Genomic DNA, 20,195 nt, shown 5'->3' with positions numbered 1-20,195 from the left:
ATTCTTCCAGGTGGCATTCTATTCAAATGACTGCATCAGTTGCGTCTATTTTGTATAATTCTTTCATGCAGAGGAGCAACCGATAAAACCTACCTTATATCAGTATTTTTGATTCTATCAATTCTAGTGCAGCCAAACACACTCCTTAGCAATCTCATTTCTGCAGCTTCAATTCGACTGTCCATTTATTTATCGATTTGATGAAAATAGAATCTATAATAATTGAAATACTCTTTATTAGGTGGAGCTAAGACTTTTCATAATGATTGTTATGTATTGTGGTGTGGTGTCTAGGCCTGGCTGACGAAGACACAGAAAGACGTGGCATCTGAGGACATTCCCAGCTCGCTTGCTGACGCCGAGAAGTTGCTGAATCAGCACCAGAGCATTCGCGAGGAGATTGACAACTACCGCGACGACTACACCAAGGTACGCTATGCACTTGACATTTTTTGTCTTCTGTTTTTTTTTTTATAAATTGTAGGCTATGTTATTAAACTATAATGATACGCATTTCCTAGTTTGTTATCTATTATTTTATCTGTGTTATTGTTAATTCTAGTCAGTATGTAACAACTTAATCACCAATAATAATATATGATATTAAATGACTACTGTACGTACTAAATTGAGACGATGTTATTTAATTACTGCCCATCAACGTACATTCTGACGATATTCAACTATATATTGTTCTCATATGCGGTGTTGCTTGAATATATCATCTTTTTTCAACTTATCTTGAAATTATTTCTATATCTTTTCTTTTCGTTTGTCATTTTTTACGAATTCACTTTTGTATTTATGATTTAAAATGCCAGTAAAGTTTTTTACTGATTTGATTCATTGATCTTCCACAAAGTATTTGTTTATCCAATATTGGTCCATTATAGGGAGTCAAATCATTGATAATAAAAAAAAAAAAACTGTCAAAGCTATTTTATAAATTATTTGATTGAGTAATGGGGCCCCATAGTGATCATACTTTCACAATGTTGAAAATGAGTTCTTGAAACGTGAAAGCACTCTAGTCAGTCAGTGAACTAAATCGTTTATTCCATCAAATAATTGATCGCATTCCCGTGTTTCAATGACAAATTAATGTCTATCATACATTCATAATTCAATTCAATTCAATTTTCAATTTATTAAAAACACACAAAACAAAATTAAAAAGAATTACGAAACAAATAAAACACAATAAAATGTTACAAATATATTAAAAACCGTGGGCTTTGTGGTTGGGTGTGTTGGAGAAGAGAAAAAAGAGAGGATTTATTCATAATTGTTTTGATAATCTATTGGGAGTCAATTCGTTGATAAAAGCTGGTCAAATATATTCTATAGATTATTTGATTGTGTAATGGGCCCCATAGGGATCATTCATTCATTTTAATCATAATTGATTGTAGATGATGGAGTACGGCCAGCGTATCACGGCCGAACCGAGCACCCAGGACGATCCGCAGTACATGTTCCTGCGAGAGCGACTGAAGGCCCTCAGAGATGGATGGGAGGATCTGCACCAGATGTGGGAGAACCGGCAACAGCTACTGTCGCAGTCACTCAATCTGCAGATGTTCAATAGGCAAGTCGAATCAATAGTTCTGCTTAATTTAGTTTCCCAAATAGGTATACCTTTGGTCTTTATCGTCCTGCATGATGATGTAATAGTTGCAAATTGTTCATTTTTTGTAAACTTATGGGACAATTAAGAAGTTTCAAAATCAAATCAATCAAATTTCAAACTTGTGCCCGGTTGTACAAAAGTTTGTTGAATTCTAAACATGATGAACTACCATGAGAACCGATCAGAGAATGCAATTACACACTATAGGCAAAGTCTATAATAATAAATAACATGCCTATCATATCGTTATTTGCCATCCTAACTTAGAGGAGATCTCACACAAGTGTTTCTAAGGCGGGATGCACACAGAAAAAAACGCATTTCGTGAAGCATTTTTCATGAAACTTGTCTCATGCAATCCGTTTCACTCGCGCATGCATACAAAAGAAACGTTCCCTGCTTAATCTTATCAGTCGATTGCAAGCAACTTTCGTTTCACGTTACCTGAAACTTTTTTCACGAAACGCGTTTCTCCGGTGTGCATCCCGCCTCAACCATGATCCATAATCAGTGATATTTGTTGTGTTGTAGTCTTAATTGGATTTGTGTTGCGATTAGTCTTAATTGGGTTTGTGTTGTGTTGTGTTGTAGGGACGCACGCCAAGCCGAGGTGCTGCTGTCGCAACAGGAGCACATCCTGAGCAAGGACGAGACGCCCGTCAACCTGGAGCAGGCAGAGAACCTGATCAAGCGCCACGAGGCCTTCCTCACCACAATGGAGGCCAACGACGACAAGGTCAACGCAGTCGTCCAGTTTGCCGGCCGGCTCAACGATGAGAAGCACTTTGCTGGTCAGTAACCACCATACAATACAATTCAATTGAATAGAATAGTTCAGAGTAGAACACATAATACCATAGAATAATAAAATAAAATATCTTGTTAGCTTTGAAAATGTATCTTTTCATGAGCGAAAGAAGCTCTTTTGTATCTTCTCAAAAGCAATGTGTTGCATCCGAAAGGATACACAAGGAGCTTTTTGGTGTTACGTCCATTTCGCTGCCTATTAGCTGACATTTGTTCAACATGCTCTTTTAATATTGTTGGTGTTACGTTGCAGCTCTCTCATTCATGAAGAATCTCTGTTTGTAAAGGAAGCTCTGAAGGGAACTTTCTCCATCTGGGGATCTAGGGACTCAGAAGCCTGATGTTTCTGCAAAGCCGTTAATATTACCCCGCGAACCAACCATACCTTGCCTATATTCCGTTTCAAAGTTATGAAGACAAAGCTAAGGGACGAGTACTGTATAGATGAATAACTGTAGACGAGCAGCTGATCTACCTCCGTTTAAACCGAAATGGTGCATATGGGGCTAAGAGATTAATGATGGTGTAACAACCTAAAGTTTTCTCTCTAAATGTTGAATAGACCATTTCAAGTCGTTTAATATTTTATTCGTTTTCTGTGCAGTGGTGACGACTGTATTGAGGTCACCACAGTCAATCATATTAAATCCATATTGAATTGAACAGACTTCGAGTTACCATTATATTGTCATCATTGATGAATGTACGATAATCCATTTTTAGGGTTTAATTAGTTACAGGAAAAACATTCCACATTTGCTACGATACAACTTTATTGTCTTAAATGATACTCTGGTATCTGTTAATGGCTGTGATGAATTAAGTTATTAACAATGAATTTTGTTTTTGTTTGATTTTAGCCGACAAGGTGAACAAGAAGGCCGAAAACATAAACGATCGACGAAACGTGAATCGCGAACGAGCAATCCAGCTCATGGAGAAGCTGAGAGATCAGCTCCAGCTGCATCAGTTCCTACAGGTATGTGCAGTGCACGGTCACCCATACAAGTCACGGTTCTCGCCACCGTTACTTGAATTAAGTGCACAATATTGACAGATTCTATTGTATGTGAATATTCAGGTCTCAACTCTCAATAAATAAAAATATACTCATATTTACATTTAATAATACACAAATCATATTATAAGATTAATAATACACAAAACATATTATGAATAAGATGAAATTCTACAGATGAAAATTACTGAGAAATTGCATTTTATTCAAATGCTAATGAATTAATAATTATTGTTGAACGAAAATCCAAATTAAATGCTGTAAATGACCCCGAAGACTTATGCTACTGCAAATATTGACAACAGGGTGATCAGCTAGATGGAAATTCGCTGAGCTACTAAACAAGAATTATTTGTCAGCCCCGGGAAAATGAAATTCTCAACATAGAATTCATAATAAATGAACAAAAATGTTAGATTGCTATCGCCACCATCACATGTGTAAATAAAGTGCACTTTAATCCGTACTTGTAGAAATGATTCTTTGACTTTGTTACTTGTTTGCTGATTGAATGTGTTTTTTCAGGACTGCGAGGAACTGGGCGAGTGGGTGCAAGAGAAGAACATGACTGCGCAGGACGAGACCTACCGCAGCGCCAAGACAGTGCACAGCAAGTGGACACGACACAAGGCCTTCGAGGCCGAGATCGCTTCCAACAAGGACCGGCTTGTCAGAGTGCAACAGGTACACTTCTCTTCTTTTCAATCACCTTAGTCGATTAATTTGTTTAAATTGTACAGTCTTGTATAGATTAATCAGTCACGAGGTAAAGGTCGACTATAGTGAAATTCATGTTATAATGTCTGCACCTGGTAAAGTCTGCAACAAGTTAAACAAACTTTTTACTGTTGATATTTTTCAAAGTATTTCGATTGGTGTTGCTATTATTGTCTGTCATTAGACACTTTTATTATTATTATTTCATCCACTGACCACCTTGTCATTAATGACCAATTATGTCAATAATGACCAATTTGTCATCAAGCAAACAGTAAAATTTATCTATCTTCTTAAACCTCCATCTTGAAGTTTGTAAAAATCTTTATATTCCTACACTGAGTAAGCATATGGATAGCAGCTTTTTTTTTAATTAAAGTCTGAAAACTTTCCCTGACGTTTCTTTTATATGAGATGGCAATAAGTTGTACATCCGGATACCTGAACTCCTTACCACTCGCTCATACATAGTACTTCGGTGTGCATCATCTCTCAAATTATTTCTGTATCTGGTCGAATATTGGTGAAATGTTTCTCCGGTATTGAATTTATTTATGTTTTTTTAAGCTGATTGTTTCCAGAATATATAGGCTTTGGAGTGGGAGAATTCCAAGCTCTTCGAAGTAGGGCCGACAACTAGTTCGAATTGACTCCCCTATCATCACCCTCAATGCCCACTTCTGTAATCACTGCAGATAGCTTCATCTTGTCCTAGCGCCGCAAGGTTGCAAAATCAATGCACTAACAGTTCTAAGCATGCATTTCCAAGTTATTTTATTTTAAACATATTTCTTTATTCATTCTTTATTTAATAAAACCAGTTTTTTGAATACAATTCTTGTGTAAAGTACTAGAGAAGAAACTGGCTTTTCTTCTGAATTTTTTTGTTAAACATTTTTGCTAGTATTCATCTACTGTTTTTTCATGTATATTCAATTATTGTATTTTTGTTTTTAAGAGCGGCGAAGAGCTGATGAAAGAGAAGCCGGAACTGAAGGAGGTGATCGGCCCGAAGGTTGGAGAATTGCAACAGCAGTTTGACAATCTGGAGACAGTCACGCGCGACAAGGTAAACCATTCACTCATTCTTTCATTCATCCCCTGATCAGTTTACCCTTACATTCATTCCTTCAATCATTAATTCATTCATTGTACTGTCCCTCATATCATTTATCAGACTCATTTTTTTACAAAAATACAGTTGAAGACTAATCAAAATGTATCCAACGTTTTATATAATCTAAAATTACAACATACACATCAATAGAAATAGAATTCTGCCTTGTTGAAGCACTACCACTAAGAGAATATTTCACCATTAAGTCATTAATTCTTTACATTTTTTATCAAATCAATGCAAGATTAAGAAATATTTTTTCGTATAATGATAAAATTTTGTTTTATATAAAATTAAACAAAGATTATATTAATTAACACCGAAAAACACACGTTTATACAAGGATCAAGCTAGGTAAACAAATGAAAATGGGAGCTAGACGTCTTTCACTAGCACTGTGGTTTACACGGGCCACCGCAAGTGACGCGTTAGTATAGATGGCGCATCAGTCGCTACTGGTGCCACTAATATTCATCAAAACATATATTTGTGGCGTGACTCCAGTTGGCTCGCCACTGCGCCTCTCCACTAAAAATGGTGCGTCATTATGGGTTTACACGGTCCATTTTTGGCGCCACTTTGAAGCCAGAAAAGTGGCGCCACTGCTACATGTTAGTGTAAACCTAGCTTTATCGATTTCAATAATACTCTTCCACAAAGGTGTATTTCTTTATGCTTTTGTGGATGAATTTATTTGATTTCCTATCGTATTATTTATAATATTCCAATAGTTATAGTAAGTGAGACAATAGACAGCAAGACAGTATCCACAGTCAACAGTAGCTACCCAACATATTTGTTACGGCCAAACTGTATAATCAATGTGGGTGAATGGAGTTTCCACAGAAACATACCGATTGTTGGCTGATATTGTACTTCGGCTTCAGAATATTGTCCTCTGATTAACTGAGAATCAGCTGTTTGTGAGAATTTTTGAAAAGGCTTATTTTGGAACTTGAATAGCCTGCTGTTGGATTGCATAGGGCGACCGTTTGTTCAGAAATTAACCTGTTGCACCAGACATGCGACAAATTTTTAATCATATTCAATCTATTGGGTTTTATTTGATAGGGCGACCGTTTGTTCAGAAATTATCCTGTTGCACCAGACATGCGACAAATTTTGAATCATATTCAATTTATTGTGTTGTATTTGATAGGGCGAGCGTTTGTTCTGTGCTAACAGGGAGAGAGATGCTGTAGTACCAGACATGTTAAAATTTTGAAATCCAATTAATCTATTGTGTTGTATTTGATAGGGTGAGCGCCTGTTCGACGCGAACAGGGAGGTGCTGCTGCACCAGACTTGTGATGACATCGACACCTGGATGAACGACCTTGAGAAGCAATTCGAGTCACCTGACACCGGCAACGACCTGGCCTCAGTCAACATACTCATGCAGAAGCAACAGGTCAGTCAACTCACACACATATTTCAGCATTTTGTTGATGTATATGGAAATTGGAGTTAGATAAGACTAAAGTAACCCATACTCCGCAAGGGTATAATTTTTTTTAGAACTTGACAAACTGAAAACTTGACCTACTGAAATCTTGAAGAATTTCAAATTGGCCTATAACTACCCTCGGTTGGGTCTAATTTTCTTAGAACTTGACAAACTGAAAACTTGACCTACTGAAATCTTGAAGAATTTTAAATTGGTCTATAACTACCCTCGGTTAATTAAGAATCTATATGCAAAATTTCAAGTTGATCAGTCCAGTAGTTCAGACGTGATGATGCGTCAAACATAATTTTTCCATCCCGTACGGTTATAAGCCAGTTCTTTCCTTTATTATAGTATAGATTACATTAGGCTACCGTACGCGAAAAATGTATTTCAACCTTGCATTACATTAGGACACCAGTAAGACATCAAATTAGTAATAAGATTACCGTAGGCGAAGAACGTATTTCAGGCTCTTATTAGGACACTTATGATACACCTGAATATTGTGTCTTATTGCTCAAATAAATGACTTATTTTTCGGTTCGGTGTCTTATTGACTCGCTGGGAGACCTAGAATGGGGGTGTGAGGTCTGCAGTCTTCTTCTGGTGTCTCTCTGCAGTCTAATATAATACTAATTTATATGTAAAAAAGTAAACTCGTATGGCTTTTGTTGGTGGGGAGTCCCTTGCGGGAAGGTCCCACCGCCTGAATATATAATTTAAGCCGTCAATGGGCCTTACGACTGTCATACTTCAGCCGGGACCGACAGTTTAACGTACATATCCGATAACACGGGAGTGATCTGGTTAAAAATGTTTTTGTTAATGAGCGGGTTTGAACCCGGGATCCCTATGCTGCTACGCAAGCACTCTATCCACTAGACCACGGATCACTCCATTATATGTAATTTAATGTTTAAAAATTGTAGGCTCATATATTTGTATCGTTTGAATGTAATTATTCATTTTGAATTCTATCACATTTTTTGTTTGTGGCGAGAACGCGGAATTGGAAATATCTTGAACTTGAATGCACATGACAAGACTGTGTTCCCGGGACAGCTAGTGGAAAGCTACTATTGTACTATTGTCCTGTATGCAGAGGTCATAAATTTGCATCGAAGTTTCACAGGCCTCTGAAGCGATTCCATGACTAGTTTGATATGATGTAAGAATTGTATTTGTATGTAAGAATTGTTTGATTAATGATTTGTTTGTTTGTGTAGATGATCGAGACGCAGATGGCAGTGAAGGCGAAACAGGTGACTGAGCTGGAGGCACAGACCGAGTACCTGGAGAAGACTGTTCCCGAGAAGGAGAAGATCGACGAGATCAAGGTACTCAACTACCTTGAGTTATTACTCAACTAAGTACTAACATAAAATTAGCATCCTCTAGTAGATAGTTATCAACTATCAAGATGTTGTATTGAGTAAAATGAGAGGTTGGTGACACTGTCAGATGATGATGGCACTGGAGTTGTGCATGTGTGTGCTGTAATGAGTTGACAACATAAAATAAATTGCTTATTTATAAATTACTACATGTTATCAACATGTTGATGAAAGAAGCTAAGCTGGAATTTTGAAACATTGAATGAGCTCTAGCGCCAAGGAGTCAAGTACTTTATCTACTCTAGACTAGTGTTTTGCAAATGCATTTTACACAAGGTCCATAGAGAGAGAACAGAACACAATTTATGGTGCATTATGCAGCATCTAGTATCATTAAGGCCTATTGAATCTTCTTGAAAAATTAGTTTACTTTCAATTTAGTATACTGGTACTCTTGTTGAAAACTATGCTATTGCTACCTCCAAATTGTAATAATGAATGTTTCGACAAAATTTTACTGTTCTGGTTCCCCAGATATAAGTTTCTACAAACTAGATTAGATTTTTAAATGTCTCTCCCGATGTGAGATTCAATGGGTCAATTTAATGAAAGATAGAATTTCGAATCAAATATAACTAAATAAAAAAATCTTCATTTTACAAATACAGAAGTACAAATAATGTACAATAATAAATTTATATCATAAAATAAAGTACTTGAATTGGGTTTCTAGTGACTATAGTGAGGTCCACGTTATAATGGCAGTGTAGGAAGATAGGAGAACAACGTTGCCGATCCTCAGCCTTGCCACCCAAACACCTTATACTGGTACATCTGATGAATTTAACTGCTCATTATTGTTGAAAATGGTTAATCATATTTTATTTGTCAAGAAAATATATTTTTTAAAGATGTAATAATAAATTTTCATGATTGAGATTAAATATTTTGTCAATTAGTTGAATTTCTACATTGTTGATAAACGATGTGGCAACATCGCAATGCGTGAAAGAGATAGCGCCATCTTCTTTTTTGAACGACGGACAAGGAAAGCAACACCATTGCAAATCACACACTGCCATTATAACGTGGACCTCACTATAGTAACTGGCATCTAGTCATTAGTTCTAACTATTCTGAAAACATTATGCAACTGATTCGAAACTCATAATTTGTTGAAAATGACTCGGAATTGTCAATTGCTAGCTTTTGAATCTATTGCACTTATGAACTGAAGTAAACTTTGAATAACACTTTAAAAATTGTTGTAGAATACGACCCTTGATGTACAATACACTGTATCTATCATTGAATTAATATATATATTTCAATTTTGTTACTTTTTAGGTGAAAAAGGCACAGGTAGAGCAGCGATTCGAACAGCTGAAGGCTCCCCTGCTGCAGCGGCAACGTGCCCTGGAGAAGAAGAAGGAAGCATTCCAGTTCCGCCGCGACATCGAGGATGAGAAGCTGTGGGTCGCCGAGAAGATGCCTCTCGCCACCAGCCAGGACTACGGCAACAGTCTCTTCAATGTGCACACGCTCAAAAAGAAGAACCAGGTTAGTAATTGTAAACCTACCTTCAGATCCACTGCTCCAGACGACACTAAGGGCCGGTTTTCGAGCTCGGGATTTAGTCAAGTCCTAGACTTTAACTAGCTTTAAACTCTGGAGTCAGAAAATTGGCTTTCCGAGTCAGAGCGTTAACGTAGTTGAGGACTCAAATAGACCCTGGAGTTTAGAGATCAAGTTAGACCCTGGAGTTTATTATTTCGCTTTCTGAGTGAAGGGCTTATAAGTCCAGGACTTGAATTAGATTCTCACCTCTTTCCGAGTCAAGGATTTATCAAAGATCGTTAAGTCCAGGACCTGAAACAGCGTAATTTTAAACTCTCAACTAAGGTAAAGTTTAAATTCAAGTTCTAGACTTGACTGATCAAACACAATTCAGTTATGGTTTTGGAGTAGATAAAAAGCCAAATAGATGTCATGGAATACCTAAATTATTCTAATTAGTCCATCTTAATTCATAATTTATAGTTTGCTAGTTTTTTTTTGGAATAAAGTTCTTCATATAATATTATGCATAAAAAACTAACCTCATGTTACGACAATGACATAACCTAAAAATGTTCAAGCAAAATAATACAAGGATTGCCTTGGAATTTATATTCCAATCTGAATGTTATTAATCAATGTCATATTCAACATATTAATAATAATAATAATAAATTATTATTCCAGTTTTATTCAAAACAAATACGTTTTCAAACTCAATAGCCTGATGAAATTTTTATTCTAAAATCACTGATTAGGATCAATGATCAATAAGGGCATAACGTAAAATGAAATGTTTATTCATTCACCTTTCAAAGGTTCTGCTTTGAATAGGCCCACAAAGAAATCGAAACGTATTTTTACAAAATAGTTTGGAGAGCATGCTCATTTGAATTGTCCCGCTGCAATCAGCTGTTTCCGTTTTGCTATAATGCCAACAATACAACAGCAAAATATTGTGAATTTCCCTCATGTTTACTGCGTTAAAGTCCTGGACTCAAATAAGTCGAGAACTTGATAGACTCCGGAGTTTAGAAGATGAAATCGTGACTCAGAAAGTCAATTTAGACCCCAGAGCTTATTTTAGTCCTGGACTCTGTAAGTCCAGAACTTATAGAACCCGAGCTCGGAAACCGGCCCTTAGTTAACTGCTCCAGTTGACTTGGAACTCTTAAGTTGCCTGCAACTTGGGAAAATTGGTAAAGGTATAGAAATGTTGAATTTGATACTAGATTCTAAAAGAAAAGCAAGGCTACGCCACAATCAATAGCCTTTTCAAACTTATTTGAAGTCTGTCTACATTTTTTATTAATTCTATATACAGGGTGTTCTGAAAAAAGGTGCACATAAGTAAGGTCTTGATTCCTCACATTAAAAGAAGAAAAAAGTTCTAACTAATATAGGTCCGAAAATGCTTCGTTACCAAGTTATACAGGATGAAAGATTTCGTATGAATTTCAGTTCCCCTGCTGAAACAACGCCCTACGGGTCTTTCATCGACATAGAAATATAATTAATTAGCAAAATATTCAATTTCAATTATTATAAAAATACATTTTTGAATAAAAATATAAATCTGAGTACCCTTTTTAAATTATTTCGTCACGACATGTTTCGGCTACTAATGCCATTTTCAAAGTACTCAGATTTATATTTTAATATCAGGGCACCGAGCTTCGCTCGTTATTTTTATTTATTGATAAACAGAAGCTCGCTTAATATAATAGGATTCATATTCAAAAGTAGCCCTAAAGAAGAAAGACAAATTTTTTCTTAATAAATTATTTTTAAATAATTTAACCAATAAAATTATTATTTTAACGAGAATGAACAGTTAATATTTCATCAGATATACCGATATCAGCTGTTCTCTGTACAAGGCAGAGAATCGGCAACTCTGTTCTCCTCTCTGACATTATAACGTGGACTCAATTTTAAGCCGTTCTGAGTGTGAAGAATCCAATCGTAACTCAAGGAAATATTCACTGTCATGGATATTTGCACTATATCACTTACTTCCACTGTCACTGTTGTGTGCGAAACCAACTTAATCACGTATTTATTATCATGAAGCCTGTTTTTTGTACTATTATTGTTTTTATGTTGCTTTCTTTTGTGTATTTTGTATTGAAAAATTCAAAATATGAAGCATAATAAGTAAGTAATCAGTATCAGTTCTAATTAATTGTTTTATTGATTGGTGATTGATTGTTTTGCAGTCGTTGGCAACGGAGATCGACAACCACGAGCCACGCATCCATACAGTGTGCCACAACGGGCAGAAGCTGGTGGACGAAGGTCACGAGGACAGCGCTGAATTCAGTGAGTTGATTGCCGACCTGCTGCATCGCTGGCAGCTGCTCAACGACGCAGTCAGGCATCGCAACGCCCAGCTCGACCAGTCGGAACGAGCACAACAGGTCGGTTCAGGGAGAGAAAGTGGGTGCAATTGGAAAAAAGTTGGATAATTGAGTGTGGGGTCGGAATCTTTCGTTAAACTTGGGTAGAACCCAAGATCCACAGTTTATAGGTGTAAACTACGTTTTCTGAACTGAAAGTAGATTATGAGGACCAAATAAGTAAGTGGGTGGAGGGGGGATTAGAAGTGGGAGAAAATGATGGGAAAGTGGTTAGAATTGGATAAGATGAAAATCCAAGTGTGGCTACGGAATCTTCTGCTAAACTTGGATTAACTAAACTTCGTTCAGCTGTAAATGTAAACAATGTTTTGTTGAATTGAGATTAGATAATTAGTCACCAAGAGGTGGGGTTGAGGGTGTAGGTTTGATAAGTAGGCTGTTCGAGTGCTGACGGGCAGTGACTACATGGCTCATTGCAGACCACTCTTCAAGAGGCTGAAAATGCTTACTGTTGTAAATCAGTACATTGTTGAATGTGTGGTTCGCATCAGAGACAGAGCTAGCAACAGACTCACTCGTGGTGAGATACATGGCTATGGAACCCGTCAGACTCTCCTCATCAAAATGCCAAGATGCCGTTTAGCAAGGACTCAGAGGTGTTATCCTTTCATTGCCTTCAAGATGTTGAATAAGCTGCCAGAGTGGGTCAAGGATAGTGGAAGTGATAGACAGTTCCGAGCAGTTTTGAAATCACTTTTGGTGGAGCATCCATTCTATAGCCTGAGTGAATTTCTTGATAGTGAGATGACATTTTGAAACTTTTTTGTGACATGTTTTATAAACCCTGACACAGTCTATCCAGCAGCGCTGGTCAATGACTTAGAATAAAACTAAAACTAAGAACAATGACCTCTTTGCTATTTAGTTTTTCAGGGCGGAGAGGTAAAAACACTTTGCCGGCAACCGAGAGGTACTGGGTTTAGTTCGATTCCCGGTCTGGGCACAGTTATTTGGACAGTTTTACTCAACGAATTCTCCCACTGCTATTTAGGTTCAAGTTCTTAGTTCTATTTTCATAGCTTTTATTGGATATTTAAATTAGTTATTTCTATTCAAAAATTTCACAATAATTATAATCAAAACAAAAAATGTTAATAAACGTTTTCCTGATATATTCCAATTGGAAATATGAGATATCTCGTCAGCCTATTGTTAGCGGTGCTACTAAACAACCGTTTAAAATGAACTTTTAATTCGGTTCTGTTCAGCATACCGATTGGGAACTAGCGTTCAACAAAGTTAAACGGAGTCTAAATTAAGGTAGACGCACACAGATCGTCATCGGACGGACGGCACGCATCGTACGATTAGATTTGATACATTGTTTTCAATTGGAGTGCGCATACCTATACGATGCGGGTAGGTATGCGCAAAATCCAATTGAAAACAATGCATCAAATCTAATCGTCCGATCCGTCCGATGCATGCCGTCCGTCCGATGACGATCTGTGTGCGCCTACCTTTAGACATAACTTGAACGGTCATGTTGCATATGGACAGGTCGAAGGCTATCAAAACCATTGTAAACTATAGGTCCACAGTGTTTAATATTTGGTTTAATGTGTGCTAATGTATTGACAATTAGTTACAAAATTAATGAGCCATCATACATTTGCCCAAAACTTGCTTTCCCTAATTTTTCTAATCTAATGGAAGAATTCAAAGACATTTTTGAACGAAAAAAGAACGATGAAAATGATTTATTATTTTTTGTTTGCAGTACTTCTTCGACGCATGCGAGGCCGAGAGCTGGATGTCGGAACAGGAGCTGTACATGATGGTGGAAGACCGGGGCAAGGACGAGATTTCGGCTCAGAACCTGATGAAGAAACACGAGGCGTTGGAGCGAGCCGTGGACGACTATGCGGACACCATTCGCCAGCTCGGCGAAACGGCACGACATCTCACCTCCGAACAGCATCCGCACAGTGATCTCATTGCTGTCAAACAATCGCAGGTTAGTTGGATAATTCGTCATATAATCATCTAACATCTAACTGATTTGTCGTATGGATAAAATTGTTAATATATAAACATAAATATATTCAAATTGTTCGAATTGCTTATTGTCTACATCAGTTTAGAACAAAATACAGCACATCAACTAATCATCCCAACAGATATAACTAACGTAACTAAAAAGAGACAATATTCAACATGTTCAATATAAATAATAAATAACAAGGAATCAATATTGTGTCTTGAAATATATTATTTCAATATACACCGTGTCCCTCGAAGAGGCTACAAGTTTAATTTGATATTACATGCCCATTCATGCACAGAACTTTTTTAAATTCCACACAGTTTACAAAGTAGATTTTAAAAATATTCTGGGAAAATTTCAGCTCCCTAACCTTTAACAAAATTGCGGGATATTGAATGGGCACGTACTTCGTGGGACACGGTGTATACTTACAATATTTACAATATATACAGAAAACACGACACATAGATCAGGAACACTTGAAAACCTACATATTTCCGTGACTTTTTGATCTTTTTCAACTGGAGAGTTGTAGTCGTCTTTTGTGTAACTTATATCGTGTTATGAAACTCCAAAGTGTCTATGTTATGCTAAATATAGTACTATAATGACAAGAAACAGTTGAACTTTAGTCCGTACAAACCGTAGATTGCAGCACGAGGCTTTATGGCCAATGTTATTCCAATATAACAATTAACATGTATGCCATTTTTCAATGCTATTCTTAATGGCTGGCCTATGGCATGTTTAATAAATGATGATGATTATGATGTTGATGATGATGATGATGATGATGATGATGATGATGATGATGATGATGATGATGATGATGATGAAAAGAAGGAGCCTACTTTGAGGAGCATCACTAACAGTTTTTATGCTGATTTTATCAAAAATGCCTACGTTCTGTTTTTCGCTCTTTCTCTTACACAATTAGTCCACAAGCTCTCTGGATTCTGTGAAATCTGGCAGCACTGTACTCCAAAAGAGCAACCGAGGTTTGCACAGACTATCGCAGAGATTTCATCTCCTTGTCTTGGTTATGGAAACATTTTCTATGCAGTGCATCTCTGGCTATAGTGCCACATCCACAGCCTCAATTCAATGAATGAGACTAATATCAAAGTCAGTAAAGATGAATCTTAATTACTAGTAGTTCTGTGAACAGTAGACCTCACGCAGTTTTCTCATCCATAAGTATCTGATGTCACCTGTTCTAGTTGATTCAGTTGAATCACAATTCACAGTTGAATAATAATTTACTCTTAAAAACTGTTATTTGTTTACTCCAAGATCCAAAACTCACTCATGTTGTCAGACACGGCCAGACATCTGTGTAATGCATGCTATGAATAATGAATAATCATCCACTTGTCAGCTGATTGATTATGAATAATTCTATAGTTTGATAGATCCTATCTTCAAAGTAGATATAATATATAATATATATATATATATATATATATATATATATAATAGTGATATCCTTATCACTATCATATTATCCTTAAAATGCAAAATTTCAAAAACCTTGTGTATACATCAACGCGCAGTTGAAAAAGGAACAATTTCTTTTGAACAAAAGGAACAAAGGAAGGATTTCCTGCCAAATCTCATCGAATTCTATCAACGCGTTTGGCCGTAATCGCGTTACATACAGATAGACAAAAGCAAATCGAGTTGAAACATACACCTCACTACGTTCAATCAATTAAATGAAGGTATGCAATTTAAGTCTCAATGTGAGTGACTATTCTATGTGTGGCAAGTGATGAAGTGAATAAATACATTACCGTACTTGGAGTGTGCGTTTATCACTCACATCGATGTAAGTGATGTGCAATTCATCACTTCATGGATCAGTTGGCATAAAAGCATGTCAAGTTCTAATCGTGATTGGATACCACAAGAAACAATCTGAGAAGCCTTCTTCTCAAAAAGGTATTCTCTGGTAGGTTCTGGTAGCATTCAATCCTGATCAGGGCTTTTGTGCAACTTGGTCACTGACTTGATATTCGATTTAAGACAATTTAATTATTACTGATGAATATTTTTTTGTTTGATATCAGGTTGACAAACTGTACGCTGGCCTCAAGGATCTATCGGGTGAGCGCCGTGCCAAGCTGGATGAGGCCCTTCAGCTGTTCATGCTGAATCGTGAGGTCAGCGATCTCGAGCAATGGATCGCCGAACGAGAGGTTAGTAAATCACCCATTTGTTCATTCAAATACTTGGTTTGCTAAGCTGCCTACAGACTTACGCACCACGAACACGTGCATTTCCCTTTTTCATTTGATGATTCTATGTTTATTTTCAATGCTTCAATAATACGATATCTTTGTATTACAGTTTCTGTACAAGTATAGGTATAGTAAGCTATATAATAGTAATCTAATCTTTTCATTGCTTATTTGTATTTTGATGGTTATCAATTCTATGACTATGTGAATGTGACTTATCTTTTCTGTGACATCTGCTGATGAAAATCGAAATGCGTGCGTTCGTGGTGCACAAGTCTGTACGCACCTTTAAGGCAACATATGCATTTGAGGCATAACACTTCTATCGGAAACCGCACGGGTTACACTAAATTAATTAATTACACAAATACCTGGTGACAACACTAAAATAGAAGCATTGAAAATTCGAAGCTACGTAGCTGAATAATGTCATAGAAAAATCTTTTCAATACCCGAATTACTCCATATAACACGCGCCAAACTTACAGGAGATCTGACTTACCTGAAACTAATCTAACAGTATGTAGAATGCGATTTCCGTATAGATGTGACAAACTAGTAAATATTATACCACAAGACTTCATATCAGACAATCAAAATTGCTATAAGAGAAAAGAAATCTTATCATGGATCAAAACATCACCTGACGTTTTCAGTAATCAAAGGCAGTAGCTTATAACAAATTCTAAATTTACGTTTCTCCACTCACCTCTTCTCATCACCAGTTGACTTGTGCATTCACTGTGCTTCTTCTCTTTCTCAGGTTTTCCCTCTTATATTGTAAAAAAAACTGTTCTTCATTTCACTCTGTATTTCAAATTTATTTTACCATTAGGCTATTCTTAGTCATTTATTATATTCTATTTTATAAATATTTTTTCTTTTCTACGTTTCTCAATCTTTATATTCTCTTACTCATGCTCGCGAACAGACGAAAGTCTTGCGAGCTACACATTCTTTTGTACTCTTTATTTATTTTGTATTTTTGTGTATTTAAACTATGTAAAATGTGCAAAGAATGAATAAATTGAAATTGAGATTGAGAGAAACAATAGCGTAAGTAGATATCCCATGGTACAGGGCGTTTATGTAGCAACTTTTTCTGTTATCTCAAGCCGATTACTGTTGATTATTGTCGAGTTTTACTGTTTTGTTGGGGTGAGAGTGTATGAACGGCACAATATGAGGACTACCAGTGTCACACAGCTTCACGGGAAAGAATTACATGAACTATCGGCTTGAGATAACAGTAAAAGTTGCGACATAAACGCCCTATACCATGGGATATCTACTTATGCTATTGTTTCTCTATGATAATGTTCAATTTAAATAATACTTGATGTCAACAGTACTACAGCTGAATATAGTACAATTTAAATTGTACTTTATGTCAACATAACTACATGAATGTGAATGACGTGAATTTCACAGTATCTTCCCATATTTCCAGAATATTTCAGTGATTACAAGTGATTATGACTCAAACCCTGTGACAGTAAAATCACAAGTGATTTCATCATTGAATTTTATAATTTCGAACAATATGTGAGCTCACTCAATGGGTTTCCCATAGTTGAGTAGGTTAGTTTCCTAAAAATTGAATTTTCTTTACATCTGTAGTGAATTTTTTATTGTATTTTTAAATATGAACATTTTATTAATTTCAAGGGTTTTAGGCTACTGATACAAACACCTGCTCTAGTACATGGGTTTCCCATAGTTGAGCAGGTTGATTTCCTAAAAATGCAATTTTCTTTACATCTGTAGTAAATTTTATATTGTATTTTTGAATGTACATTTTATCAATTTTATTTCTTATTGTATTTTGATTGATATCTATTCAAATGACTATGTGACTATGTACCTAATCTTTTTACCAGATGATCATTTTTTAAATTTATTGACAGAAACTCATTTACTGCACTTTATCAGTGTTTTAACGTTATTTGAGTTTTGTTTAATTTTGATTACTGAATGAATTTGTGCTTAAACAACTCATCAATACATTCGAAGAAATGATTGTGAGAGCATTTCAACTTCTAGACCAAGCAAGCTCGATGAATATTCGTTTGAAATTGAAACATGTCCGAAGACCGAATCTCTAAAGAGAATGTTCATTTGTAGGTTGTGGCTGGTTCTCACGAGCTGGGCCAGGACTACGAGCACGTGACCCTGTTGTGGGAGCGATTCAAGGAGTTCCAACGGGACACGGAGGCGACCGGAAGTGAGCGGGTGAATGCCGTCAACGCCATTGCCGATCAGCTGATTGCCGCCTCGCACAGCGACTCTGCACTCATTGCCGAGTGGAAGGTCAGTACCCAATTCATTCAGTCACCCTACTTGTTGGCATAGTTCAAAACCAGGTGGCTGCAACAACGCAAAGGCTTTGAGATTGAAATAAGTAACTTAAAGGTGCATTTTCGTTTGTGCGTAAACTTTTGCAGTCAACGACGACAAGCATTGTTGACATTCATACTGTCCAAATTTCAAGTGTGCTAAAACAGCTGATCAACTTTTCATTATTTGTGTTTATTATTCAAGAATCAAAACATTTATAATAATATCAACATATTGTCATTTAAAAGTACAGTATAAAAAAGTATAAACGCAACCTCCTGCATTACAACATAATTGAACATAATCTTTGAGGTTTTTTTAAACAAATTGAAATCTACCCAATCTGAGATCCCCATCTTGTCGTGGTCGACGACGGCATTTACGCACAAACGAAATCCCGTCTTAAGTTGAGGTTGTGCGAGCGGCTAGAAAAAAAAAACTTTTCACTGGTAATATTTTTCAAGGTTTTTCAATTTGAAGATATAAAGTTAGACTATCAAGTTATCAAAATGAAAAAGGTCACTAGCGCGACTCAAACCGCGAAGCGAGTCGTGACTGTCTTTTGGCGACGCAAGTCCCAACTTCGCTTGGTAAAGTATTTTTTCATTTGTTTTCAAATGATCACGCTCAGATTAGGCGATTCCAGTATCGGATACTCCGCGACTGAGGTACTCTAATATCGAATTTCTACAATCAAGTGAGGTTAGGAATTAACGTGGATCAATTATTAATTTTGTTGGAAAAATATTGTAAAATGTATTATCCACTTGAACATCACAAAAAACTTGATAAAAATAAACCTGCTGGCAACCTAAATAGTGACAAAGAGCAAGACAAGCGACTTGAGTCGTAAGCTCCTGAGATACTGGAGTATCCGTGAATGGAGTCATACGATTCGAGTCACGCTTGTCAAAGTCGAAGAGTCAAAGAAGAGTCAAAGTCAAGTCGATTGTGAGCCTTCAGCTGACCAAATATCAGCGTTTGTAAATTGTTATATATTTCATTTTGTTTTAATTAGATATCATGGTTGCTGAACATTTTTAAAAGAACTATTACTGGATGGCTAAGGCTCAACTCACACTTACGCGACTCAGGTCGAGAAGAGACTCGACTCTAGTCGAGAGCATGTTGTGTTTCCAAATGGTGACACTCAGACCAGTCGATTCTAGTCTCCGCGACGTCACCATTTGAAAACACATGCTCTCGACTAGAGTAGTCTCTTCTCGACCTTAGTCGTAAGTGTGAGTTGAGCCTTGAGGTTAGAGGATTTTACTCAACAGATCAGTATCTAAATTGTGATCTAAAAGTGATTGTATCTAAAAATGATTTTATAAATGTGACAAATTGACTCAATTATTTTAAAAATGAAAATATTGTTCAACTGACGATGCCTATTGTAAACTTTTTATTTTATGGCAAATAAAGATCTTGTATTCTTGGTTCAAAAAGCACATTCTTAATTTATTTGAAAAATATATTATGTTTCCAATTGATCAGTTTGAGTTCTATTCCCAGTTGAAAATTAAACAGACCGGTAATTTTCAATTCAAATGGATTAGAAACATAATCATATAGAGGCAT

The 20,195-nt window shown here is 36.4% G+C and overlaps 1 protein-coding gene across 5 annotated transcripts in view; it reads left to right on the top strand.

The window, feature by feature from the left end:
- LOC111055159 (spectrin beta chain) overlaps positions 1-20,195 on the top strand; it is a 156,604-nt gene that overhangs the window by 95,370 nt on the left and 41,039 nt on the right. For all 5 annotated transcript variants that reach the window (XM_039438264.1, XM_039438261.1, XM_039438265.1 and 2 more), the window contains exons 16-28: positions 295-429; positions 1,413-1,588; positions 2,222-2,421; positions 3,298-3,416; positions 3,981-4,139; positions 5,131-5,241; positions 6,548-6,700; positions 7,966-8,076; positions 9,421-9,633; positions 11,850-12,050; positions 13,771-14,007; positions 16,107-16,235; positions 18,402-18,587. In XM_039438264.1, the coding sequence (XP_039294198.1) occupies positions 295-429; positions 1,413-1,588; positions 2,222-2,421; positions 3,298-3,416; positions 3,981-4,139; positions 5,131-5,241; positions 6,548-6,700; positions 7,966-8,076; positions 9,421-9,633; positions 11,850-12,050; positions 13,771-14,007; positions 16,107-16,235; positions 18,402-18,587 (2,130 nt within the window). The remainder of the gene's footprint in view (positions 1-294; positions 430-1,412; positions 1,589-2,221; positions 2,422-3,297; positions 3,417-3,980; positions 4,140-5,130; positions 5,242-6,547; positions 6,701-7,965; positions 8,077-9,420; positions 9,634-11,849; positions 12,051-13,770; positions 14,008-16,106; positions 16,236-18,401; positions 18,588-20,195) is intronic.

Source organism: Nilaparvata lugens, chromosome 11, assembly GCF_014356525.2.
Source record: "Nilaparvata lugens isolate BPH chromosome 11, ASM1435652v1, whole genome shotgun sequence".
Taxonomy (NCBI): Eukaryota; Metazoa; Arthropoda; class Insecta; order Hemiptera; family Delphacidae; genus Nilaparvata; species Nilaparvata lugens.
Note: the sequence above shows the minus strand (reverse complement) of the source record. Positions and strands in the feature narration are given on the sequence as shown.